Source organism: Diorhabda carinulata, chromosome 2 (assembly GCF_026250575.1).
Source record: "Diorhabda carinulata isolate Delta chromosome 2, icDioCari1.1, whole genome shotgun sequence".
NCBI lineage: Eukaryota > Metazoa > Arthropoda > Insecta > Coleoptera > Chrysomelidae > Diorhabda > Diorhabda carinulata.
The window spans coordinates 5540521-5567382 of NC_079461.1; the positions used below are offsets into that span (position 1 = coordinate 5540521).

Consider the following 26862-nt stretch of genomic DNA (forward strand, 5'->3'; position numbering starts at 1 on the left):
TTTAATGTCAAGTTAGAGGTACATTTAAATTTTTCAAATACCCTATTTGTATAAAAAATAAAGAAAAATAGTAATCACTAAATTAATTTATAAAATAATTACAATTACCTTGTACGGTGAGTTGTGCATTAGGATCAACTTGATCTCCTTTCCCTTTATCCGATATTGAACAAAAATTACAAATACACTTCAAACAGTCACATGAAATTCTTTGTTTCACTTCAAACCCTATATTTTGTTTGACCTGTAAATATTTTCGAATAAATATATGGGGCGTTCCTGAAATTGATGCGAAAAATTCGGGATACGAAGAAATAGAAAAAAATTTACGATTTTACGACGATATTAGAATTAGAATTCCTGTATAAATAGAAAATTGCTAGGGGACTGTATTTACGAAGAAAGAAAATAAAGTGTATCATTTTATTGAGAAAACACAATTTATTCAAAAAGTACTAAAAAAAATGAAATCTTGGTGCAATTGGTCTAGTTGCTAATGATGACAAAGGTGAAAAACTATTAGACTAGGAGGGATTGGACCGAATTTCCTTGAGGTCCCTTTGATACTTTACTAAGAAAATAATATTTTCGAATAGAAAGTAAATCCTGCCGCGGCTTTCTGATCCTTACCTTATTTAAAGAACGATAGTTCATCATCGATTTTATTGAAAAAATTTTTTTGGTAGATGGATTGTAAGGGTTCTAAGGGTTGAAATAAATAATTTTATGATTCCTGCTTCTTTATCTTAGAAAATCATGAACATTTTCCGAGGTCCAATAACAGTTACACACTGTAATACATCCTGTTAACATTTTTCTGATCATTTCGAAGCAAATATGTTTTCATTGATTCGGTTCGCAGGTTTTGGAAAATCAATTATTGACCTTGCATTTTCTTGCAACCCTCATGCCAAAAATTTCGAAAACTCGAGAATAAATTATCTTTCTAAGAACCTGGCAGGGATCAGAAAATATTGGTGGGACTCACTTGTTTGCAAAGAAAATATCATTTATCCAGGAAAATATCAATGGAAACCCAAGGATTTTTCCAGGAATACTTTCTATACTCTTTCAGTAATCCAAAAGGCAGAAATCAGATAATCGCGGACAATCACTGGTCCAGCCCCCCCTTCCTGTCTATATAAGGTGAACATTTGTTACAATTTTTCCTGACCCTACAGCGATTATTCTAGGAAGTTCTGAAACATCATTAACTTTTAATAAATAAGATGGTTATTTTTGGATTTAGACTAAATGAGAACTTTTATATTCTGTGAATAATTTGGAAAAGTTTGAGCCAACAATATACAGGGTGTTCTATAAAAAAATATTCTATTTTTCCGATTTACTCGAAAACCGAATTAAGCAACTATTTAATTATTTTTCTGTTTTCACCATCACTACTAATTTAACCGACTTCGTATCTAGAATATTAAAAAAATTAGAAATAGTGCACACTTAATTTGAAACACCCTGTATACCCGCGTTCACGAACCATTGAGCTATCGAAGCTATTTTATATTGGAAACTCCATTTGGCGGTTATCCTACGTCTTACGAAACAAGATGGAAATATAGGCGGTTGACTAGGCAAGACTTTAGTGAAGAACTTAAAATATCTTACGTGTCCATACACTAGATAAAAAGGGTGATAGCTAAGTTTGTTTTAAGGTTGATGAAGAAAAAAATAGCATTTAATGCCCATTGTAGGTAACCGAAAGATGGTTTGCATGCATACCTGGATTTAATTACCAAAATTTTTATTGCAGATAAAAGTCGGGTTTATGGATATGATCTTGAGACAAAATTCATACACTTTAGCGTTTGAATGTTGAAAATGAAGTAAAACTAATAGAGACACAATGAGGAATTGAGGGGTTAGTGTTTAGTACCAAGGGCTCAAGACTTAGAATATGAATCTAAAAAAATCAAAGTCCCTCATCTACATCCACGATAACTAACAGTAGATAAAGCGCAAAAAATTAGTTGCTGCTCTGAAAATCATGGCTTATCTAGCAGTTAGGACCGGTTTTTCATGTACAGGTTATCAAGAATCTTGAAGCAAGAATAGCTACTGAATACCAAGACCATAAGACTGCAACACGGAGACCAAAACGGGTTTAGATCTTGATCTTGTTTTGATCATCACTAAAGAGGAATATTATCAGGGAAAACCGATAAGCTTGAAAGCTGCAAGTACGTTAAATGACACTCACCTTATTGGGATCTATACACGGGCTACAGTCACAATTATCATTATCGCATACAGGTCCGTTTTTTTTCTGCTCTTCTATTTGGTCTTTTTTATTTTCATCGGCACATGAATTGCAAGTACATTTATTGCAGATACACGCTGGTGGTTTTCTAAGTACATCCTCTTTTAATTTAGTAGGATCGGAACAAAATTTACATTCGCAACTTTGACCTTTTGTGTCACATGTACATTTATTGTTATAAGCACTCGATCCTCCGTCTTTTGTTTTGTTTGGATCACTGCAGGGGTTACATTTGCATGGAGAACAAAAGCAAGTTGTAGGACTTTTGAAAAAATCTCCTATGGGATTCGTTAGATCGGGACATTGACAATCCCCCTCTTCTGTATTTGTTCTAACTTTTGTATCTATACAAGGATCACAATCACATTTTATACAAAAACATTCCGTTGGCGGTTTGAAAGCGACAACAGGTTGCGAGAGATCCGGACATTGACAATCATCACTGGAGTCGGTTATATTAGCAATTTCTATTTCTTCGTTTACTTTGGGGTCGATACAAGGATCGCATTTACATTCGATACATTTACAGGTAATTGGCGCTTTTAGAAGTATAGATGACATATTGGGACATTCATTACAATTACAAATATTTGTTTGTGTTTCCTCTTTATTTCTTATTTGTTGTGTGGAAACTTTGACTGTTGATTGAATTTTTGAAACCGAACAATCACATTTGTTTCCTTCGCCAGTTCCTTGATCCGCTGTTGGTTTATTAGTTTGGGAAGATTTTGCCATACTATCGCTTTTTCTAGAGGGGCAAACAGCACAGAAGCACCTTTCACAATTGCATATCGAATTTGTCAATTTGTTGGTGGCTGTATCTCCCACCTGCGATGTAGTTTGAATGAATCGCTTCGCCGGTTTTGCCGGACAAACTGAACAAACGCATTTGGAACAATTACAATTTATTACTGATTCTGCTGTTTTTTCTGAACTAATTTCACTACATGAGTATGAGCTACAGGAGCAATCATCGCCCTAAAATTGTGAAAAAAACTTTAATACTACTTTAGACCAGTATATTTCTGTTCATAAAGCCGTGAGTCTACATTCAGCATGAAGGGTTTTTTTACTTCATGACATACAGTAGTGATCTTAAAAAAGTTACATAAACAAAAATGTGCATTATATGTCATGATTGTTTAACTTAAAAAATTAGTTTGTATAGCTGTTCGTCTTGGCAGTCAATAAGATGATATAATCAATATGATCAACAACGTACGATAAGAGAGAAGGCACTGTAGCGACAGTTTACATTGATTAACATCTTACAGGTTAGACAAAAAATTTCTGACTTACCGTAGCTGTATTATAACTAGTTGTGGTTTTTACTGATAACATGGCGGTACTTCGAACTTCACAGGTACAACAGGTACATTTTTTATCGTTCTAAAAGTATACAAATTTAAAAAATTTTATCGATATCTAACATACAACAAAGGCCATTAATTTCCATCCATTCACAACATCAAAATAAGAACTGGATACATAAAAAGTTTGTATGTGGTATACGGTTGAACATGTGATTATGAAGGACAGAGATTATGATTATGGCTTGTATACTTGTATTCAGGAAAAAAGTTAATTAAAGGAAATCAAGACGTACATTAACAAAAAATAGTATTTAAACATTAAGAAAATAATTTATCAAGCGGCAGATAAAAAAGTAGTGGCGAAAGCCTTAACAGACGGCTCTAATACAAGATTTGAAGATTTAAACACTTGTTTTTTTGATGGTAGCAATAAGCAGAAGCACAATGGGTCAAATATCAGTAATAAAATTGACACTCACTCTTTACAGCTGTTTCTTTATTTTTGCTTCATAGACTTTCTGATAAGCCCATTGTGCCACACTATAAAATATTGGAGGCCGGTTTTCTTGGAGAAGAAAATGAGATACCTCGGACTTTTTAATGTCAATGTACAAACATGAGGATTGTGCTTAAGTCTCATACATGTGAATGCTGCGCACTCAACCATGACATGTCCTATAGATTCTTCCTCCTCCATATACCAGCGACATTGCGTAATGTCTCTAGCATGGAGATGATATCTTAGATGAGCGTAACAAGTTAAAGTCACCAGTCATATTTTGCACAAGTTTAAATGGACTCTCATGAGTTTACTATCAATTCTAATAACGTTTTCAAAGTGAATATTTACTACCAACATCTGTGGATTACGGATAAGTCTTATCACTGTATATAATCCCTCCTCATAACATTTGGGACTCTACATGAGAAGAGAGAACTTCTCTAAGCTCAGTTCTCATCACCGTCGTACCCTGTGACACTCATAAATCCGAACATGGACTCGGCAAGAAAAAGGCGTTCTTCAACTGAAGTAAAAAGTATTGTCTAATGAATCGAAGTAACCTTGAAGATCTTAAATTGAAAATGGCAATTCGACAAAATGCTTGTCTAGACATTAACCTCTAGCTCTTTCTTTCCTAAAGGAACCTAACAGAAAAGTTATTTTTGGCTTCAGCTTCAACTAATGTCTAAATTTGTTAAAATCTGCTTTGTACAAACAATTTTTGGAATTTGAAGAATCATTCCATTGAAATAGTTGTTGACTGAAATTTTTTGAACGAAACTTTTCTTATTTGTCGGAAAAGAGTTGGATGAAACAAACAATGTAACTGTTAGTAGATTTACTCCGTAAAATTTGGTCATATTTTTACGAAATAATATACCGTTAAAGAAAATTGTGTTTGATGACTATTGATTTTATAAACAACACGATAAAAGTATTTATTAAAGCTTCTTCAAGTGTTCATAAATACAAGGAAGCACTTTCAGATGTGTTCTTGTCTTCAAAGCTAATAATGACCCGGTGGGGTGCGTGCATTGAAGCGGCTTAGATTAAATATAAATTGAAGCGAAATTTAAGTGTTATTATCGATAATTACAAAGTAATTCAAACTACAATAAATACAGAAATTTCAAAGTCAAAAAATTAAACGAAGTGTTAGCTAAAAAGGCAGGCTTTTATTCAGGACTTTGACTTATGCGTCAAAAGTTATTGAATTTAGAATTTTCAGCAGACATAAATTTTCAAGCTGAATTATCGTTAGCATTAAAATATCCACCGAGCGTTCCCACGGGATTTGATTCACGAGAATGATCAACGCTAATAATCATAAATTATTTTAGATCGTGATATGAGTGTGAACCAATGAACACTTCACTCGATTTTCCGTTCGCGGGTTCATCATTTTTCAGGGTTAAACTAGTTGTTGAAAGTTGTGCCGTTATGAGCTCTTTTTTTGTATTATATTAGCAAAAAAATTAGTGGGATACAATGAATAGAAAACGGAACGCTTCTAAGGAGTATCAAATTGGATAAATACAAAATTAAAAAGCAGTTCTCAAGATGATTATAAAAATCTTCTGCGAATAATCGCAATTTGAATACCTCCCAAACATTTTTCATAGAATATAACTCCAAAAAACGTATGGATTCATTGTCAGTAAACTTTATAGAGTGACTCAGTTTCAAGAATCACGCTCCATGGGAATACACCATAATGAAACAATACAATAGTACCTAATAATAACAGGTGAATATTTGTGAATAGGTATATTATCTAGAGAAATAAAAAAAGCATCTTTGTGAAAAATTCGAGCATTTCCAGTATTTTCTATGCATATAAATCCCAGCATTAATTCGACAAGTACGGCAAAATGGCAGATATTTGGAAAACGTCAATCCAGTCATGTGATAAACTTATTGACATCAAGTGTATAGATATTCAACCTCAAGAATATAATTCGTAATGATGTTTATGTGCAAACTGCTTGTGCTACTCAGTATCTATTTGTTTCAAGGTTTGGCAACTATAATATTAGAAAAGAAGTGTAGGACGAAAGGACCGAGGAGAAAAGCAAAAAGTGATGAAACAGACTACTAGTATCAAACCTGCATTTGCTGTACTGATTTATTGCGTATAGAGCTATCTTTTACAATATTTGTTTTCCTGTTCAAAAAAATCCAAGAATCAGCTGAAATATTTAAAACCATGACATATAAGTATAAAGAACGGTTATGTAATAAGTTTTTACTTACCTTTGATGGAGTAAATGTGAAGATGTTTGAAAATTTCACGACGAATTTTGGTTACCTACATTCGAAATATTATGAATAATAAGAATTTATTTGAAGTTTTCGATACATTTAAATGATCGATGTTAATGGAACGTCATTTTTTTGACATCTGCATACTTTTCAATTGAATTCAGTAAATATGTTCTATGTTTCCTATTATTTCAAACTAGATTATTATGGAAATTAATTGTTTTCTTATAAAAATAAAAGTTTTCTATGTTTAAAAATCATTATTATAACCCTTCACGTAATTAATGGATTGTTCAGCTAAAGATGCTAAGATCATTCTATTAATAAAAAAGAAGAATAAAAATATATACAGCTTGATTCTTCTTCTTGTTATTATGTTGAAAAAATTGTTCAGTGGAGAGTTTAGGCATTTCTATACTTTTTTAGCAATTGTTCTTCTTAGTTGTACAAGGTACTTTATGATGTATTGCCTCTTTCTCGACCAATTATATTGTCTAATGTGGCAAGTCACCGATAAAGATATTAGCGATGAGGATTCTTCCAATACCTATTCAAGATACTCCTTCTCCTTTCGACTGATATTAAATTCTCATTCATCTATCACGTATACATCTTTTATTGAATTATTTATCATTCTGCAGATTCTTATCGACATCCAGGATAATTCTGTGAAAATATTATTTCCATTATTTCTGTTTTAGACGATCAAGTAGTCGAACGTCTATCAAAAAAATTAATTTCATGTAAAAATTGTTAAGAACGTTAACGTTATTATACCTAAACCAAATTCAATGTAAATACAAAAGTGAAAATGCTATGAAGCACGCAAATTGTGGCTGTTGTTACCAAAACCTCGATTATCCGAGGTTTGCAAGATCTAGCACTTACTCTGCTAAACAATTACTAGCAAGAGGGTCCAAACTGTGCGATGAAGTCTCCGAAATGGATGCTCAACTAACTTCACAGTCTAATTTCTATAGGTAACTAATATAGAATTTTATTTAAATTTATAACATAAAATTCAAGAGTAAAAACCTCTTTTAAATAAAAGCTTTTATCATTTATTAATAAAATGTACTAAAAAGTTTTTATTTTCAACACTAAAAATTCACACCGTAATTATTGATTCTTTTATTTATAAAATTGGGACTATGATAGAATCGGGAAGATTTAGTAAATAAGATCTAAAGCTTTAGTGCTAGAAACATATAATTATCAGCTTATAAAATTTTATATATAAAAAGCGCGTTTTAAAAAAAGGTTTTTTTTCTCTTTTTAATTTTTTAAATTAATCTTAACTTTTTAATATTTTTATTTCGAAATTTACTATTTTTTCTAATTGTTGCTGCTTGTGGACATCGCTTTCACTAGTAATCTTCTCCCGTCGTTTCAATTTCGTCGTCTTTAAACGTCGTTTTCTTTGTGTAGTAATTTCTTTTGTGTTCATGTTACTCCTACGGTTCATCCCCCCATTGTAAACAGATAAGGGGCTGGCCCTGGTACCCTGAGGCGCAACGTTAGTGATATGAAATGTTTATACACCCTCATACCATTCAGTCCTCGGCGCGAACTTACCTTGGCATTGGGTGATCCATCTAATCAACGAACTTCTTTTCCCAAATTAGTTGAAGTTGCATATTCAGGCCGACCAAGACACTCGTCAAGACGAATCAAATGAACCGAAACTCGATGGGGTTGCATCGTTTATTTAATTACGGAGTTTTTATGACAATCTTCCCTATCATAAGACCCTGGTTACCATCTAGTATGTAATAATGTACTCGTCAAAACTAATCAAATGAGGTAAAATCGATTGGTTTGTGTCGTTTTTTTTATTACGGAGTTTCTATACCCATCATTAGATCAGTTTGAGTCACAATGATATTTCATTGTGACTGATTTATACATGTTTGCAAAATTTCGGTTCAATCGGAGACTGGGAAGTGGATCAAATATAACTTGCAAAATTTGATTACACACAGTGGGACAGGTAAAACTAAAAACGTCTACTTTATATGCAACAGAAATAAATTATAGTTTGAAAAACTAAGACGATTTTAGCAATAATCTAACTAGAATATTAGAATTATTTCTTGGCATAAGAAGAAAATTAATCATTTGAAAATTTATGTTACTATTATAAAAGCGTGAGGTGCTTTGTATGAAATATTTAAACTAACTAATAGGTCTGAGTACGATTCTTAATACGGGGACAGTCCGAATAATTTTTTTTTGAATTACTGTAAATTATTCCTTTCTCTTTCTTTCTCATTTTCTTAACACGTTGAACTTCGGCGCGGTCCATAGGCACGTAGGTGAACTTTCTTCACGGCTCACGCCTATGGACCACAGTTATTTTGAACCTCCATATCTAAAGGGACAGAATTTTCTCGAGTTTTATTTTTAGAATGTACTGCCCTTGGTTCGTTTCATTTTTTTTTCTCCATCGTAAACCAAAAATGTTAAACTTCCAAATTTTGGCCAAGTTTTTACGACATCATGCTATTAAACTTGCATCATAACTTCAAATATGTGCTATATTTACATTACATCATTTTCAAACATTTTCTTATATTTTAAAAACAAAACTTTTATTCTAACAGTTTAATATAAAACAATTTTTCAATATATATCGTTTCCTTTTTTTACTTTTACATAAAAAGCATAGGTTCAAAAATAGATTGTAATTTCAAAAAAATTAAAAGATTTATTTGGAACCAAAAGTGTCAAAAGACTCATGTTTTTTGTGTGCCCTTCGTAGGCCCGCTCTGGACTCTGGGGAAATTTTTATCAATAAACTTACCCTCGGGCCTTGGACGGGCCTAAGGGACGCACATAAAAAACACACTTTTCATTTCCACTAAATTTTCTCGTTATTTTTCCTTGAAAAAACATTCCTTATTGAGATTAAAATATAGAAAAAATTGTTAGGTCACGAGGAAATTTCATCGATGGGGATCAACGAGGACGGTAGTTCTTTTCGGTGGTCATTGAAATATAAATGCGGTACATATCTCTTCTTCTTCTTCCAGTGCCTGTTTCATTCTAAAAAAGGTTGGCAAACATCCTTTGGAATTCCTCGCGATCTTCAGTTATACGTATTAGATTTACGGCATCACGTACATGGAACCAATCTCGAAGGTTTTTCAACAATGAAAATATTTATTTACCCAGGCGGCGCCTACCTTCTATCTTCCCTTCCATGATCAGCTGTAACAAGACAAATTTTCGATTTCTAAAAATGTAGCCAAAGTAGGAAGCTTTCCTTCTCTTTACAATGGTTAATAGTTCTCGTTCTCTGTTCATTCATCTTAGCACCTCGTCGTTGTTCACCCGATCCGTCCATGGTATTTTAAGGATCCGTTTAAAGAGTCGCGATTCAAAAGCTTCCACCTTACGCATGCTGGAGACCTTCAAAGTCGAGCTCTCAACACCATAAAGTATGGTATTCAAAACATAGCATTGTGCTATTTTCTAGGGTAGCTTAACTCTAAAGCTTCTAAATCTGCCTTTAATTCTTATTCCGGGTCGTCTGAATTATTTTTCCTATACCTACCTAAGTAAGTCTTCTACATCTTTTATTTTCCGTTTCTACATCTACCCAGCTAAAAATGTTGATATCGAAATTCAGGACTCGAAGTCACTCGTTATAATTTTTTATTAGTTTCATTCCGAAACACAGATTCAGTTTTAAAATATCACGTTTTTGTAATGCTACACATTAATTTTATTATCAGTCGTTTCATTCATATATCGAGAATTATTTTTTAGTTTGATTATTGCTAAAAGCGTGCTTCTCAGTTTTCAAACTTCCTGCTTTTTATTTAAATTTGATATGTACAAATGTGTTGATGATTATATCTCGTTTTTGTAAGTCTGGAACTGCGCGCTTACGTAATTCACCCTTTATCTTTCTTATTTTCATGTAAAAATTGATTATATTCAAAGTTTATTTCCATTTCGCAAATCTAATGATGCTTCCTGCTTTGTTTTATATATTATTGTTACTTGTATATTTGAATAAAAGATGTTTTGTCTATGTCTATGAGATTATTGATATGTTCCAATATTTTTAGTGAATCTATTGAAAAACCTACCTCAACTGAACCTTCAACTGGTACAACTATATTAACCGACTCCGATGAAGTGCCTAAAGTGTTCGTTCAACCCAAATCATATGAAGAACATCTACCTAACAGTGATAGTCAGAAATGTACTTCATTCATACAAAAAATCGTGGACAATGCCAAAACGATGCTTGGTACTAGGTGTTCTGCTTTACACCCTTCTTCCGGTAGCGAAGAACCTACTAGGGAAACAGATAATTGTCAGTATGACTCCAATGCGACAACATTCAATAGTTCAAGACAAGACGAATCTAAGAGTTTTCCAAAATATACTCCAAGGTAATTAAAGGATGATTTTGATGATTTGAATTTATTTTTTCTGATGTATCAGTTGTACGAACAGGGGGAGAAAGTAAAGTCGCTTTTCCCAATTGAATCAAAAGAATACATTTTACATCAACATTTTACCATCTAGTGTGAAAATTAGTTTCTGAGAAAAATATCTCGAGACAGCATTTGGGAGATCATCAAAATTTCTTGCCATTAGGAAAATTTTTCAGTTAAGTTAACGAAATAAATGAAAATCCATGGATACGATATTTGGCGAGTATGATGAACAGTTAGCCCTATTCATAAGTTTTTCAGGTACATTTGTTAACAAGGAGGATAGATCTGCATCAACGGTTGGCCAGGTTTCAATACTTCAAAATTAACTTTGTGAGGTTTCATTTGTAGACAGCCGTTGCGATAAGACTTATTTTCCGACTCCAAAGATCAATCAATCAAAAAACAGTTTAGTATGATGCCGTTGAAACAATACGTTGCATGTGAAGGATTAGTTATTTTCAGACAGATTGTGGGGACCCAAGTACCAGATCAGTTTATTTTGTTTATTTTTCAAATATTCCGAAAATTATATTGGACGGTCGAACAATGTTAGTTTTGAAGGTTTTAGAGAGTTCGTCGGTAATCTGACATTGATTTTTCCTTAGCATGTCGATGTCTAATTTGTTGGTCTTCCTGATCAATGGGTATCAGAGAGATCAAAATTAGGGGATCTAAATTAAGAGAACCATTTTTGCACTTATGAAACTTAAGAATGCTGAATATGTTATTTACTAGTTGGTTGGATATTCCAGATCAAATTGAAAAAAGAAACATATGATATTTGTGAAAAAATCACAATAACATTTGTTTTTAAAAATATGTCCAGTAAAAAAAAAGAAATATGGAGTAGTGGCATCAAATTAAAACCTTTGGAAAGAAGGATTAGATCTTACTTCCTCTCAATTCAATGATTTATGAGTGATTCAAAATTTTATTACACAAATTCGTCTGGAAGCGGTTTAGAAGATATATCAATTGATTGATGAGCAATTTCCAACCAAATCCATCCACAAGTTTTCATTTTTTGCTACTCCAAATTATATTCTAGATAACTACTGATAAGAATGTTATTTTTTCAATTTAATTTTATGTATCCATTTTAAGTGACTACTGCCTTTGCGATGCAGACAATCAAGACAGTAGCAGTAAGCTTGATGTGACAACGACAGCTGAAACTTTACCAAAAGAAGTTTCTAGAGAAGAAACTTTGGCTTCCAGTAACAAAACCTTCCAAATAGATCGAGCAGCATTAGAAAGCGTCCATTCTAGTAATACCAACACACCTTACTTTTATTCAAACGCTACATCTAAAGATGTATTGGAAAATATTGCGAAACTACATAAAGAATTGAAATGCGATTATAGTATTAGAGATTCACATATCGATAATTCTGTTAAATACTTTAAAGAAACGTCTGATGAACTTGATTCACATAGCTGCCATTTAAATAAGGACGACAGTATTTATATACAAGTTAGTAATCCAGATAAATTAGTGAAAGATGATGGTGAATGCGGTCCAGCTTGGTAAATTATTCATAATTACACTCTATTTATAAGTCATACATCGTTCTAAATAGCTATAGAGAAATTATTCCATGTGGTTGCGTTTTTCTCAAATATATAATTTTTCGATTATTATTGCAGATGATGGTATAATTATATAATTTAGTACTAATTCAGTCCCACTTAATTTATCTTGTAGTCTTTTGGATGCTTAAAATAACTATATCACATGAACCTTCACTGCTTCATCTTCTGTTAAATAATATATCAAAATTTATTTCTTCTCAAACAACTCCAATCATTACTAAATGAAACTGTTGCATCGTTGAACATTTTTTATTGTTTCAGAAACCCTGCATCTATTTTGTTATACACTAATCATATTATGAACATCATTTCAACATAAAAACATTGATAGGAACCAAAAATATTACGATGAATAAAATTTTGATTTCCTTTGAAATAAATTCGCAGATATCATATTTTGGACAGTACGAGGTGTGGCTATTAAGTAACGAGATTAATTCTGCTACAGAAAAAAAAACGCATGCGCTAAATATTAACGATTGTCAGCTGTTTATCCTGAAGCCTACTGTGTGTCTGTGTAGACAAACCAGTATAGCCGCGGTCTTCGCTTGTATAGAGACTTCGGGTCGCCAATCCATGTTAAATCCGATGAATATATCGAATAAGTCGTTAATCTTGTTCAATCTAAACATTGACTAAATATTCTTGCGATTGCTGAATCCATAGGAATTGACAAAAACTGTGTGGGGAAAACTTTAACATGCGAAAAGTGTGTGGAAAATATGGCACCTTAAAGGCTCACATTTGAACAAGAAGAAGGTCGCAAAAATGTTTGTAGTGATTCGATTGAAAAAATAGAAAAGGTAATAATAATGTGTGACGAATCAAATCTACATTGAAAGGAACAAGATTTGATTTGAAGCTGTGAAAGAAAAAGCGGCGTGAATTTTGAAGGAGCTGACAGAATTCCACTGTTCCGAATAATGGAATATTGGCATGGAGGGATAGAGAAGGGGTATTGAAAGTGATAATAAATAAACATACATAATACCAAAACAAAATGTTTTATATCACCTGTCTTGTTATTTAATAGCGACACCTCGTATATCGACGGAACGCGACCACTGTAGAACTCTCACAAAAATTGTAACTCCATGATTGTCAATTTTTTTTTTTCTATTGATAATATAGTAACAAAGTATCCGCAATATTTTAGTCCCAAGAACAGTGCTTGTTCGGAAGAGGTTAATGTCAATTTAGAAAAAGCTGATACGGGTAGGAGAATGTTCTCTCTGTTGGACACGACATGGCTCAATCCGTTTCGAAGAGATCAATCGAAAAAATCGGATATGACCAATAAAACCAAATTAGAAACGAGGTCTAATATCGACAATTTGAATATTCCATGTAGAGATGTTACTTGCTACAGATTAGATGGAGAGTAAGTTGAATTATGTTTGGGTTAGGGTTATTAAGGGCAACCTCCCTCGGAGACGTGAAGCCAATTGTGCTACCTTCTATTTTCTAACGAAATAGCTGAACAACAGGCAAAAATTTACTTCGGAATCACCGACAAAATAATCTCACCAAAGTACCAATGTAGCGTTTGGCCGAATACAATTTTATATTTTTATTCATAATGTATCAATATATACGATGTGTACATATAAAAAACTTAACCTAGGCACTTGAGACGCATTTAAAGACAACATTTAAGTGTCGTAAGAACACTAAGGTCTTTGTAGGGTCTTCGATCTCTAGAATCATTTGTAGCATCTGTAGTTTCATGTGTACCGCCAAACAAATTTTGATTAAATATCACAGATATGTCGCTCAATAACAATAGTTTCAGTTTAAACCTAATTACAGGGACATCCTAAACGACTCCAATTTCTCAAAGACTTTACCATACCATAAACTATACAACAAATGTATATATTCCGATGGTAAATAAGGTGCGTGGAATGTATAAAAATAAAGGATTTTCACTATTCACCTCTAATATTATTTCGAAATTTAATATTCCGAAAATGTTCTGCCGTTCTTCAAAGGAGAAAACAACTACTTTCCAGGCTAATGACTTGAATTACACTTCCTCTGAAAAGCGTGATATCAATCGATCTTTTCAATTTTATAAACATCCCCAATGACTTGCAATTGCAACTATTGACTTGTTTCGATTTTATTACGTCGCATCAGAGCAGTTTAACAACCGGCAGAATACATTTTCGAAATATTGAATTTCGAAGTCGTTCCATAGGTGAATAGTAGAAATATTTTAGTTGATACATTTTATATGTTATCGGTGACTACGATAGATCTCTACTTGACCAGTGGTTCGCAGTTGGATGTGAGGATGGCGCTACTTATCGTTCGCTGGGGAATGCTTAACTTCATGATCCAAATAGCGACTCTTTGACGTTGTCTTTAGTTCGGGTCTCAAGGCCGAACGAGGGTTTTTAAACTGCTCTGATGAGACGTAATAACGTCGAAACTAGTCAGCTAAGTTTTCTTGCGTGTACTTAAACATTCAGTTCATAGTTCAATCAACGGTTAAGAGTAAATATTAGTGAAAATTAATGAAATTTTGTACAATTTCAATCACACAAAACCATCAATACATTTTTTTACCATTCAAATTTGAATTATTCAACTGACGTATTGAATTCATTTTTATGTGATGTTGTTAATTTCTTGTGGTTCACAATTTTCTGGCGCTAAATTGGTTTGGTGTCTAGGTTAAGAGCAAATTCTGCGGAACCTTGTAAAAGAGAACAAACAATACATTGTCATTCAAACGAAGATTGTCCGATATCAAGACATATTTCGAGATCGGATGCGGAGAACATTGTCGCTGATACGAACAGAACCAAAGCTAAATCGTGCGATCCGACTTGTAAAGTATGTGCAAGGAAAAAATTGGAAGCTTTGAATAAAATTTTGGTGTCGGCAAGTTGCAGTGCAAATTCTCCCTGCATTGACACTGGTACGACAATCTCGTATCATCGTTGCGATCCCAAGTGTCCATTTTGCTCGCATCCGAATAATGAAGATCGAAGGTATGTATATATTTATTTTAAATAACTCAGTTTGTTCAACAGTTTAGATAACACTAACTGTTAATCAACCTATTGACTAGAAATTTCGCATACTTTCTCGCTCTTGATGACGATACGTAATTCAATAAAAAAGTTTGTGATATATTCAATATAAAATTATGCAAGGTCAGATCATGTTTTCATAAAGATTAAAATAGGTGGAGAAATTAGTTTTTCAATTATTTGTAAATCTAATTTTCAATCAAAAAAGAACAAAAAATTAAGAAAATTAAACAACAAAAAAATATTCAATATTATCCAGTAAATTCATTTACTTTTTTTGTGACTGAATGAATCAGAATTTTATAAATATTTGAAATTGACTACAAAATGAGAATATATTATTAAATGAAATGTCGTAGAAAGATTTATAAGAAAATTGTGTTGACAATCGCTTAATCAGGCCCGCCGTAAATTAAGCCCATGTATGACCGCAACCCTCATGGGAACAGCTTGGGTCTGGCCTTGTGTCGGGTTTAAAACTATATTTAACAAAATGGTACACTGTACACGCGTTGGGATGTGATGGGAATCAACTTTTGATACATGGAATTTGCCTTATGTTGAGAACGAATCGAAAATCCTCTGTGCTGAGTTAATTCTAATAAATATTTTCCAATTTTCCTTAGACATTCTTCCAAAAATGAAGCAAATGTTGCCAGACACCAAGCCCACGGTGAAACAGAAAGACCTCCCATTGTTAACGCCAGTGTTGGATCAGCTAAAGTGAGAACTGTTGTGTTCGATATTATCGACAAAGGTACAGGTGTGGATTCGCCTACTATTGAACATTCCCCTTCAAAAGAAAATACTCCTGCAAGATTTATCGAAGAAACTCCAAGTAATTACAAGCCTTTAGTGATATTGGACGATGTTTGTGGTCAGAATTCTTTGAAAAATGTTTCTAGTCCAGATTCACAACAGGTATAAGTGCAATCTAAATGTGAACCGATTGAAATATTTTGTTAATAATGTTATCCTTGCAGGAGTCTCCTTGTAATAGTTTGTCTTGTCAACTATCATATACAAGCATCAAACAATCCAAATTATCCTGTAAGGTATCCTGTCCATCTATAACTATCGATAATATCAAATACCACAAGAAATCATTAGACAAAAAAGAGTGTGTTACTCGTAATGATACGTATCCGCCAATAAAACGAGTGAGATCTTATCACGATAAAAAAGACGAGAATAATCAATGCGCTTTTATTGGTTCACCGTTTTTACTTGCGTCAAATGTTAAAGGTAAATAGGTGGACAGCAAGAGGTGAAAAAATTTGGAGGTATTCATTTTTCAGGTACTAGTAGACCATCAGTTGTTTCTAACCCAGCCGATGGAGTATACTGCCCAAATGATAAAGATAGAATAAATGATCCTTATAAAGATGGAGAATTTGACAGGACAAAAGTAAAAGAAACAGATTTCTTTATATACAACAACAGATTAGGTAGCCAAGTTTCTCAACACCAATCTAGATATATAGACAGAAGGAATGAGCTTTATGGTAGATACGACGGTTATTTAGGTGGTAGTCAATTCGGCGGATTATCCATCATAGATGATCAATTGGAAAGAGTTGCAAGAGAACTGAAGACAGAAAATAAAGTTTTAAAGGTAATACCCCAACATTGAAACTTACAACTGTATAATAATTTTAATTATTGTTCAAAGAGCTAGTTCATACTTAAAATAAGATTTTATAACTAAATTATATCGTTGTTGCACAATTCCAGAGCGAATTATTGGAAATGAAACTAGAGTTGAAACACGCTCTCGAGAAAGTCGAAGGACCAATGAGGAGTAAGTTGGAAGCGGAAAAAAGTCGTTGTGAACAACTTCAGCAGGAATTACAAAAAGCTTCTTTTGATATGAAGCTTTCTCATGATACTTTTATTAAGGAAAGTGAAGATTTGAAAAAGCAATTGTCGTATGCTTGCTCCAATAAAAATCATTTAGAAGCCATCAATAGGAGGTAACTACACTAAAAATATAGTAGGGTTGATAATTCTTGAAGAAACTATACGCGAGCTCTGAATATATTAACAATTATCCTTAAGACGAAATATAAATATTTTTTTTGCGTTTGAGTATTACTCTATAGATTTCGGACGTTATAGAAAATTCAAAAATACGTGAAGCCACTTGATACTGATTTTCAAAGAGGGGTCGACACAGCCTTTGAATTATTTTTAATGTTTTTCACTACTCTTTCAAATGTGTGTTATGTATTATTAAAAAATCTCACTATTTGTATATTCGAGGGCCGTTTTTTGCCTCCGATCGCTCCATTCAGACGCTACGCGGGCAGAAGAAAGCGACTGCAAAGCTTTCGCACTACACACTCCTTCATTGTTGGCAATCAGTCGTCAGTCGGCGTTGTGCTAGAGCCACGTAAACATGTCCGCCATTATTGATGCTCCCGATAAGTGTGATTTGCGTAGTGTGATTCATTTTCTACAGGCTGAATGCCTTAGTGCTGCAGAAATCATCATTACTGATTTTTCTACGGAATTTCCAGATATTTCAGTAGAAAACATATATGACAAATGTCTCAATCTCTTCGGTGTTTATGTGGAGAACCGTAATCGTGTACCAATATTTTGGTAGTAAAATGATTGTTTTATATGAACTTGTCTTTTATTTATAGCCTATCGGAGGTTGAAAAAAAGGTCCTCGTATATTCAACACTGAGATACCAATAAAGAATTCATTTATTCCTTAATATCACGAGACGTGTGAATATAAAATTCTAAAAACGGAATATTGTGACGGATAGACAGCCGTACGCCATCTAATTTTTTCTCCAAAAGTATTTGCTATTCTTGGAAGGTATCTATGAAACTACATTCGTGATTCTATAACCAACAAACTGCCCCAATTAAAAATTGGGGTTATGTGGCTCTCTATTTTTTTTTTCATTTTCTAAAGGAATGGTGCGATTTAGAATAACTCCTTTATTGTAAATAATATTAATAAATTGTTAAAAATAAATATTGCCAAAAGCAAACAAACTAATTGATTTAATGCTATGTCAAATACTCGAAATACTCTATTTCATAACTGATTTTATTGCGTGTAGTATTTTGGGAAAAAAATCCCAAAATTTGTGTTAATCTCTATATTATATCTTATTTTTCTAAGATTACGAGATGAGATGGTTGTCCTGGATGAGTTGTGCGGTAAACTGGAAGAAGATTTGGTCAATCAAAAGTTAAATGAAGCCGAAACTTTAAAAAGATTGACGAGAAGACATACTGGATTCAATGAAATAGGCGTTCCAAATTTATCAGATGGTAAACTAGAGAGAGATTTTGTTAATAATAAATTTAGTGATCCAGAGAACGTGAAAGTACTAACAAGAAAAAACGCAGGGGATATTAGTAAGTTCTGTAATTATTTTAAATTATTCCATATTTTATCACTGAAATTTCCAACTTCTCTTAAACCGTTAATGCCCAAGTGGACGTTATTGACCACAAAACTAAAAATTTATCTATTACGCAATGTCATTTGCAGATAGTACTAAAAGTACATCCGTCTAGAAGAACGTATTTGTATCATGGACAACAAGGGGTGGCATGAGAATTTTTTTTATCACAGCATTACTTTCACATCATCTACTCACTCCCGAATTTCTTGTATCAGATCCCGTAGCACCCTGTGTGTTTGAGATGAGGAAATTTTCTGCAAAATAGTCAAATTTTCATCTCATTTTCCATCGAAACAAATAAATAAAACCCTTCATAGAAACCCCTCCGTTTAAATTTGTAGAATCCGCTACAGATACACTGAATGAGTCTAATTTAAATATAATAGCAAGAAAACTCAGTCGAACAATTAAAGAAACAGAACCGTGTACGGATTGTTCCATTTTGCCAATGGAATTAACAGGTAAATTTTTATTTCACCTTTATTAAAAAATCCTAATCGTTGCAATGTCTTTTCATAGTAAAGACTTTCTATTGTATCAGATTAGAGTCAAAGATTTAATAATATGTTACTCCTACCAGAAATATTCTATTATAGAAAGAAGGATCATAGATCTACAGATCTGGATTAGATTTAATTCATCAAGCTCTGTGCTGCTATGATAAATTGATAGTTCAGAGTGTTTTATTTACTGCGATCTAAAGGATTCATTGTGTAACTTTCTCTTACTATGACTAATGACCTCATCTCTTTCAAAAAGTTCAGGATGTGGGACTGCTCTTACTGCCAAAAATGTTCGTTCTCCATTTCAAATGCTATGATCTTAGTGTCAATAAAGGTTTCGTCTTCTCCATAGCAGAATCTGCTAAATTCTTCTAGTGTCCGTTGAAGCGGCAATCCACAACAAGATTTCTTTTGAATTATTGATCAAAGTAATCTTGTTCAGAAAAAAATGACAGCCGTTTAAGTGGAATTACTTTTGTTATTTTCAAAACAATGGATTCGAAACAATTTCATGTGTTAATTTATCTTTGCTTCTTGAAGAAAAAAAAAACACTTCGAGCTAAGCAATGGCTTCAAAAGTGTTTTTGAACTATGCTCCATCTAAAAGAACCATTTGGTAATTGGTTTGCTGATTGGAAACTTGGTCATACAGACCCCGATGATGGTGAACGTTCTGATCGTCCAATTGAGGTGGTTAGGTACTCCATAAAACATCAAAAAGTCCACAAATTGGTTATTTCTAATCGTAAATTGAAATCGCGTGAGATAGCTGAGACCGTAAAGATATCAGAAGGCAGTGTGTTTACAATTTGTTCAAAGTGGTTGCCGCGTTTACTCATAGTCGATCAACGTGTTTTGCCATGTTTTCACTTAATAAATCATGTTTTTTTGAGTCGATAAGTGTCAATTGTTGAAACCTGGACTCATTAATCAACTCCGGAATCAAAACAATCATCATCTGTGTGAACTACTGCCGGTGGATCACGTCCGAAGCGTTCAAACGCAGCTGGAAAAGTTATGGCTTCAGTATTTTGGAATGCACATGGAAGATTGTTCATCGACTATCTTTAAAAGGGAGAAACAAACAACAGCCGATACAACATAGAGTTGTTGGATCGTTTTACAGCAAAAATCATGGAAAAAAGGCCTAATATCTCGAATAACTGTTTCATCAAGGCAATGCACCGACAGTTAAATTAAAGGAATTACTCTCCGAATTGCTCTCTCATCCACCGTATAGTCCAGATTTGGCCTCCTGGCTATTCGTTGATCTGAAAAAAATGCTCGCCGGTAAGAAAGGCAGCTCAAATGAAGGAGCAATGGCAGAAACTGAAGCCTATTTTGAGGCAAAATATGAATCCTTCGCAAGCACGGTATCGAGAAGTAAGAGGAGCGTTAGAATGATTACATTGATGAATAAAATCGCCTTTTGTCAAAAAAATATATTTTTCTTAGTTAGTCACACGACTTATTGATAGATGGTTCCGTTGAAGCTACGTAATGATACTATCAAATTACCGATTAAGGTACTATTTTATACACGAGAGGTGGATGATTTTTAGTGAAATAATATTCAGCCCATTCTGAAATTGATGTTAATTTACACAAAACCAGAGAGTATTTATTTGCTATTTTAGTGAAAAAAATCAGTTTGTAGATTGCCACTATTCTGAGTTGTAGCTTTAAGCTTTATTGTTAATCTCATTTACTCGTGAGTACCAATTGCTTCAACTAAGATCCCAGGAAAAGTCTCCGACCGTGAAGTGTTAGTTAAATCAGAATTGGAGACCCACTCATCTTTTTCTTGTATCAAATCCTTAATCGGTTCCTACCTTTGTACCGTTTTCTAGTTATAAGTGATAATAAGGAATTAGGTTATATGGATCATTCTGGAAGTAGCTGAACACACCCCTATTCACCTATTTTCTCTCGAGGTTTATCATTTGAATCATTTCTATCCAATCTTTCAAACTAATCTGATAATTGATTGTTTTGAAAGGAACCATATAACTTTATAAAGTTTTGTATTAATGACCGATAATCTAAGTTTCATTTGAATATAAGGAGGGAGCTCAGTTGTAGTGAATAACATATTTTATTATTTTTCCGAGGTGCCGTCAAAATTATTAAAGATTTGACGGATATGGTGGAGAAAAGGAAAGCGGAAAAATTGTCACTGTACGCTTTTTCTTCGAGCAGAACAAATTGTTCGTGTCAATCACCACCATGTACCGAAGAAACTGCTTGTCAGTGTTTGGCTATCAAGGATGTAGGAGTGGTCGTTTCGAAGGCATTACTTCCTTATTCACGTAAGTGAGAAATTCGACGATAGAGAATATTACAAACTAAAAGTAAATTGAATCCTAGTGATATGATCTTTTGATCTAAGAGTTTATAGGTATTCCAATTCATAGAGCGGAGCTCATAGATAATGTCGATTTCTAATGTTCACTTTTCCTCAATATCCAAAGTATAGTCAATCATATTCTATGATTTTAACCCAACGCTCTTGAAGATCTTGGTAAAACTATTCTTTCGGCTTGAATGTAAAAAATTGTCGCTCTGCAATGTCAACATTCCCTTTAGATTCAATTTTTTTACTAGGCAAGAACCTGACTGACCTGACTAAATGCTGGATGTGGTAGGAGCTCAATATCACCAAGCTCTTCGATCTTATTCCATATGATTTGGCATTGTCTTGTTGTAAGAGAACCAACTTTCGGTTAACTAAATCTGGATATTTCTCCTATTACATCAGCATCAGCTGTCTACTATATACTTTAGCATTGATTGTTTGCCCATCTATAATGATGTCAAGGTGAACCGTCATAACTCCATCATCTCTTTGTCACGGGTTCTGGTAATTATCCTTTGTCTAACCACTGCTTTTCCATATTAAGGTAATTAATTTTCTACTGCTTCCTTTGTAACATCAATATCCCACTCAGGTGGACGATCTAAGCGCGAACGATCTTCCAGCTTCAAATCCCCAATATTAAATTATTTTTAATTATGACTTTCCCTTCAATTCCACATTTATTTTTGGCTACCATGAATTTCATAGTTCTCGCACTCTATATAATTCATTATAAAAAAGTACTGTGTCGTCAGTAAATAAAGAGAAAAGAACTAGAAGAAAGAAATTGTACCCTTCATAGAATTAGAGACTAGAGTTAACAAGTTGCGACTTGTTTGAATTTAGACGTAGGACATTTCACATATAAAACTGTTAGATACAATCTGTATATTTCTTCTCGTGGTTTGCTAGATTGGAATGGTTACAAATTTTACTAAGGAAGCAAAACACAAAAATTAGTCTTTAGAAATTGCTCACAAGCATATTTGAGAAATTTTTATATCACATTTTGAAAACTGTAGTTTGGACAGTTAGTTATCTGTTGATTTGCTTTTACTAATTTTACTTATTAAATTTTGAATTTCCTTTGATAGATGGCACTAAAAGAAATAAAGAAAATTTATAATTTCAACAAAAAGTTGCGTTACTAATTTCAAAGTGATATTTATTTAAAAAGTGGAAACCATTAATCAATTATTTTGATAGAATTGGTTCAATTTTGTTTTTATCAACCATTCAATTGTATCAATTGCATTAAATATGATTTCACCTGCGAATTTCGTCCCTCAACTATTTATAAAAGAAAGCGCATGGCTAGGTTGTCGCCTTGAAGTTAAATGGTCACAGGTTCAAGTCTGACTTCTCTAATTTGCATTATTATTATTATATAATAACATAGATTGAATTGAATAATTTTTTTAACGCTTTTTTGTAAAATAAATCCTTTATGATAGTCTACAACCAAATGAGATTTCAGATGTAAAATAGCACAATGTTTCTTGAACGCTTTATTCGATTTTTTATGCTGAAATTTGAAACTGTCTCACGATATTTACAGATCCAGTGAATCAAAATAGTAGAACATGATTTTTTTGACACATACCTCTGAAGTACCAAAAGTGAAAATATTCCAAAATAAAAAAAAACTAACATTCAGTAGATTGTAATTTCATCCTACTACGAACTCTCTTCTGTAGATATATTGCCCAATGAGGAAAACAACGCCACAGAAACACTATATTCCGTCCCAAAAACATTCGTCATAGAAGATCAAAGTAGTAAAAACATCGTACAAGATGTACGTCAACGATCAAACTCTCCATCTGTATATCGAGAAGATCATATTTGTACCGATAAACCATCGATGAAAAACCAATACACAGATCCTAAAACTGCAGATAAAAAAATCAATTATGACCCACCCAGATTCGCAATTATACCATCGATGGTTGATAAAGGAATTAATTACGAAACGTTCGAATCGTATAATCGAATATTTAGAGACCCTACTGACAACGTATTAACATGTTATATGGTCAAGACTCCTGTGTGTCCAGCTAAATCTGAAGATACGGCATCAAAAGATAAGACTACAACCAATAAGTGAGTTAACATATCAATCGATAAGTCTCCATGCTTCTTTTTTCTTCTATTTTTTTATCATCTTCACTTCTTTTACAGTACTTCCAATTGTAAAGACATTGAGCACCCCCCTTGTGAAGATCAGGATATACCTTGTGTAAAAGAGGTGAAAAGTAAATATATTTCTTGTGAACAATTTGAAGTGTCGCCTTGTCGGAACTTAGAAGTACCGCCTTGTTCAGATATTGGAAAACCTTGTTTTAAAGACAAAAAGCAAGGTACGGATTTAGCATACCGTAGATACATTTTCATTAGAAAACTGATTCAAGTTTGTCAGCAAATACACAGAGTCTTTTTTCGCTTTTATAAACTTAAGCCTATAAAATGTTGCTGCGAGGGTTGCTACTTAAGTTTTGAGATCGACAAATAAAAACAAATATTTATAATTGGATATGGCTTCATTGTTTTTCACAATATTCTCAATTAAGATCAATACACTTTTGAATTGGAACCATTTTATCCAACCGCTTCTTTAGGTTTAGAAAAACGTTTGAACTCGCAAATTATTTTTGATCTGGGAAAATAAGAATGAATCGTTGGCTGCCAAACAAGGGCTATACGGCGGATCACCCATTGATTCGATATTTTGACTGTTGAAAAATATTTTTGTTTCATCTAATATGTGAGAGCTCGTATTGTCATGGTGGAGATTGGTTTCTCTGATTTTTTTGGCGAACAAATGCTTGTTGTATTTGGCTCATCTTGAAAGACCCATACAGTCGATTATCGTTTGCTAGCACGATCTTATAGATGTCTTCTGAACAACCATGGCTGAATTTTTCTCATAATTTCTGTGCAACAATTTTATACGAGTAGCTTTTTTTGAGCGATTGTCAAACAATAGCCATTTTTGGACTTCCTTTACGAAATTCTCCTTCTAGCGAAGTGCGACCGCGATTGAATTCGGAAAACCAGCTAAACATGGTGGTTCGAGATGGTGCTCCATCACCAGAGGTCAAAGCGAGTTGATCCGTACACTGCGATTGGTTTAATCCAAAAATTCATAGAAAATCATCGCACTAAAATGTTCGCTATTCAATTCCATTGTTTGACCAAGATAAATATTTCAAGTATCTGTAAAAAACTCAAATAGCACTCAACATCACTTTCTGGGTACACTCCCATTAAAAATAAATGTCACATTTTATGATGACAATGTCAGATTCGACATATTCACATCATTGTTGCCATATCTCAAAACTTAAACAGCAGCCCTCGTAAAAGTTGCATCTCCATAATCCGGAGAAAATCAGATTTTTTGGAGATGAGAGATACATCATGAAAGTATGTATCTCAATCATTTCTCTGATTTCTCTATTAAATCCCTCTGAAGCTTGCGACAGCTTGAAAGCACAGCTTAGGACGCTAGAAAATTCAGTCTTTTATGATGACATTTCTTACATTTTGGATCGTATAAAAAATTGTAGGCATCAAAATAGTAGAAAAAAATATCAACACTCAATTTTAAATCCAGACATTGAATATTTGAATATTTATGCATCAGGTATATTGATAACATTAAAAAAAATTGTCAATATTTTAATAATATGAAGTTCCATTTCAATTTATGAAAGAATAGACCATCAGAAGCTACACATTTTGAAGAAGAAAATGCAATACGATTGTGTAAATCCCAGATAACGAAAATGAGAGTGCCCTAAGTTTGACAGAAAGCTATAAGATATTTTGACTTCGATTTTTGTTATCTTGGTTTCTGATAATTGTATCACAAATAAAAAGTTTTCGAAAAATTGAGGGTTAAATTTTAAATTTCGAAATCCAATTTTAACTTGTATGAAATTGCCTACAATTTTGATGTTTAAAATTTTTTCTACGAGCAAAAATGAAAGTTTCACTCGAAATTCGTAATAGATTTCCAACCTGAATCATCAACTCCTCAAGATAATACTCAGCAAAAGCCCATGAAATTCTCAACATGCGACGAAGAAGCCTCTCCACCCTGTGAATCGTATGAAAAACCATGTACGAAAGGTGAAGTATGTGAACCGAAAGCTAGCGTGTCAGGATCAAAATCACCATGCTGGAAAATAGGGATACCCTGTTCCAACAAAACTATGGAAAAGCCAGATCAGCCTAAAGAGCTGTTGGTTGAAGATCTTGGTTTGAGCGGAGATAAAGAAGAATCAGAACCGTTGAGTAATACATATGTAGAAAGTTTACAATCATCTACAGAACCCAGTGAGTAGCTCTTATTTACCTTATGTATAGAAATAGATTTCCAATCTGATTAATCACCTCCTCAAGAAACTACTCAGCAAAAGCTCATGAAATTCCCAACATGCAGTGAAGAAGACTCTCCACCTTGTGAATCGTATGAAAAACCATGTACGAGAGGTGAAATATGTGAACCGAAAGCTAGCGTGTCAGGATCAAAATCACCATGCTGGAAAATAGGGATACCTTGTTCCAGCAAAACTATGGGAAAGCCAGATCAGCCTAAAGAGCTGTTGGTTGAAGATCTTGGTTTGAGCGGAGATAAAGAAGAATCAGAGCCGTTGAGTAATACATATGTAGAAAGTTTACAATCATCTACAGAACCCAGTAAGTAGCTCTTATTTACCTTATGTATAGAAATAGATTTCCAATCTGATTAATCACCTCCTCAAGAAACTACTCAGCAAAAGCTCATGAAATTCCCAACATGCAGTGAAGAAGACTCTCCACCTTGTGAACCGTATGAAAAACCATGTACGAGAGGTGAAATATGTGAACCGAAAGCTAGCGTGTCAGGATCAAAATCACCATGCTGGAAAATAGGGATACCCTGTTCCAGCAAAACTAGGGAAAAGCCAGATAAGCCTAAAGAGCTGTTGGTTGAAGATCTTGGTTTGAGCGGAGATAAAGAAGAATCAGAACCGTTGAGTAGTACATATGGAGAGAGTTTACCATCATCTACAGAACCCAGTAAGCAGCTCTTATTTACCTTGTGTATAGAAATAATCGAAAATCATACTACAGCTTACAGACTG

The 26862-nt window shown here is 33.4% G+C and overlaps 2 protein-coding genes across 3 annotated transcripts in view; one reads left to right on the top strand and one right to left on the bottom strand.

Annotated features, from left to right (window-relative positions):
* Positions 1–65: 65 nt before the first annotated feature.
* LOC130903623 (uncharacterized) lies at positions 66–6503 on the bottom strand. Its single transcript, XM_057815838.1, has 5 exons — positions 6344–6503; positions 6197–6279; positions 3575–3664; positions 2216–3253; positions 66–244 (listed from the first exon to the last, which is right to left on the bottom strand). The coding sequence occupies exons 2-5, from the start codon at positions 6200–6202 to the stop codon at positions 83–85; spliced, it is 1296 nt and encodes a 431-aa protein (XP_057671821.1). The 5' UTR covers positions 6203–6279; positions 6344–6503; the 3' UTR covers positions 66–82.
* A 551-nt stretch (positions 6504–7054) lies between these two features.
* LOC130903723 (uncharacterized) overlaps positions 7055–26862 on the top strand; it is a 47648-nt gene continuing 27840 nt past the window's right edge. For both annotated transcript variants that reach the window (XM_057815962.1, XM_057815963.1), the window contains exons 1-17: positions 7055–7332; positions 10429–10758; positions 11911–12333; positions 13556–13780; positions 15078–15398; positions 16067–16361; positions 16424–16685; positions 16739–17055; positions 17175–17413; positions 18583–18821; positions 19213–19332; positions 21486–21683; positions 23428–23833; positions 23912–24090; positions 25745–26071; positions 26138–26434; positions 26501–26797. In XM_057815962.1, coding sequence (XP_057671945.1) covers positions 7169–7332; positions 10429–10758; positions 11911–12333; positions 13556–13780; positions 15078–15398; positions 16067–16361; positions 16424–16685; positions 16739–17055; positions 17175–17413; positions 18583–18821; positions 19213–19332; positions 21486–21683; positions 23428–23833; positions 23912–24090; positions 25745–26071; positions 26138–26434; positions 26501–26797 — 4639 coding nt within the window. In that variant the 5' untranslated portion in view covers positions 7055–7168. The remainder of the gene's footprint in view (positions 7333–10428; positions 10759–11910; positions 12334–13555; positions 13781–15077; positions 15399–16066; positions 16362–16423; positions 16686–16738; positions 17056–17174; positions 17414–18582; positions 18822–19212; positions 19333–21485; positions 21684–23427; positions 23834–23911; positions 24091–25744; positions 26072–26137; positions 26435–26500; positions 26798–26862) is intronic.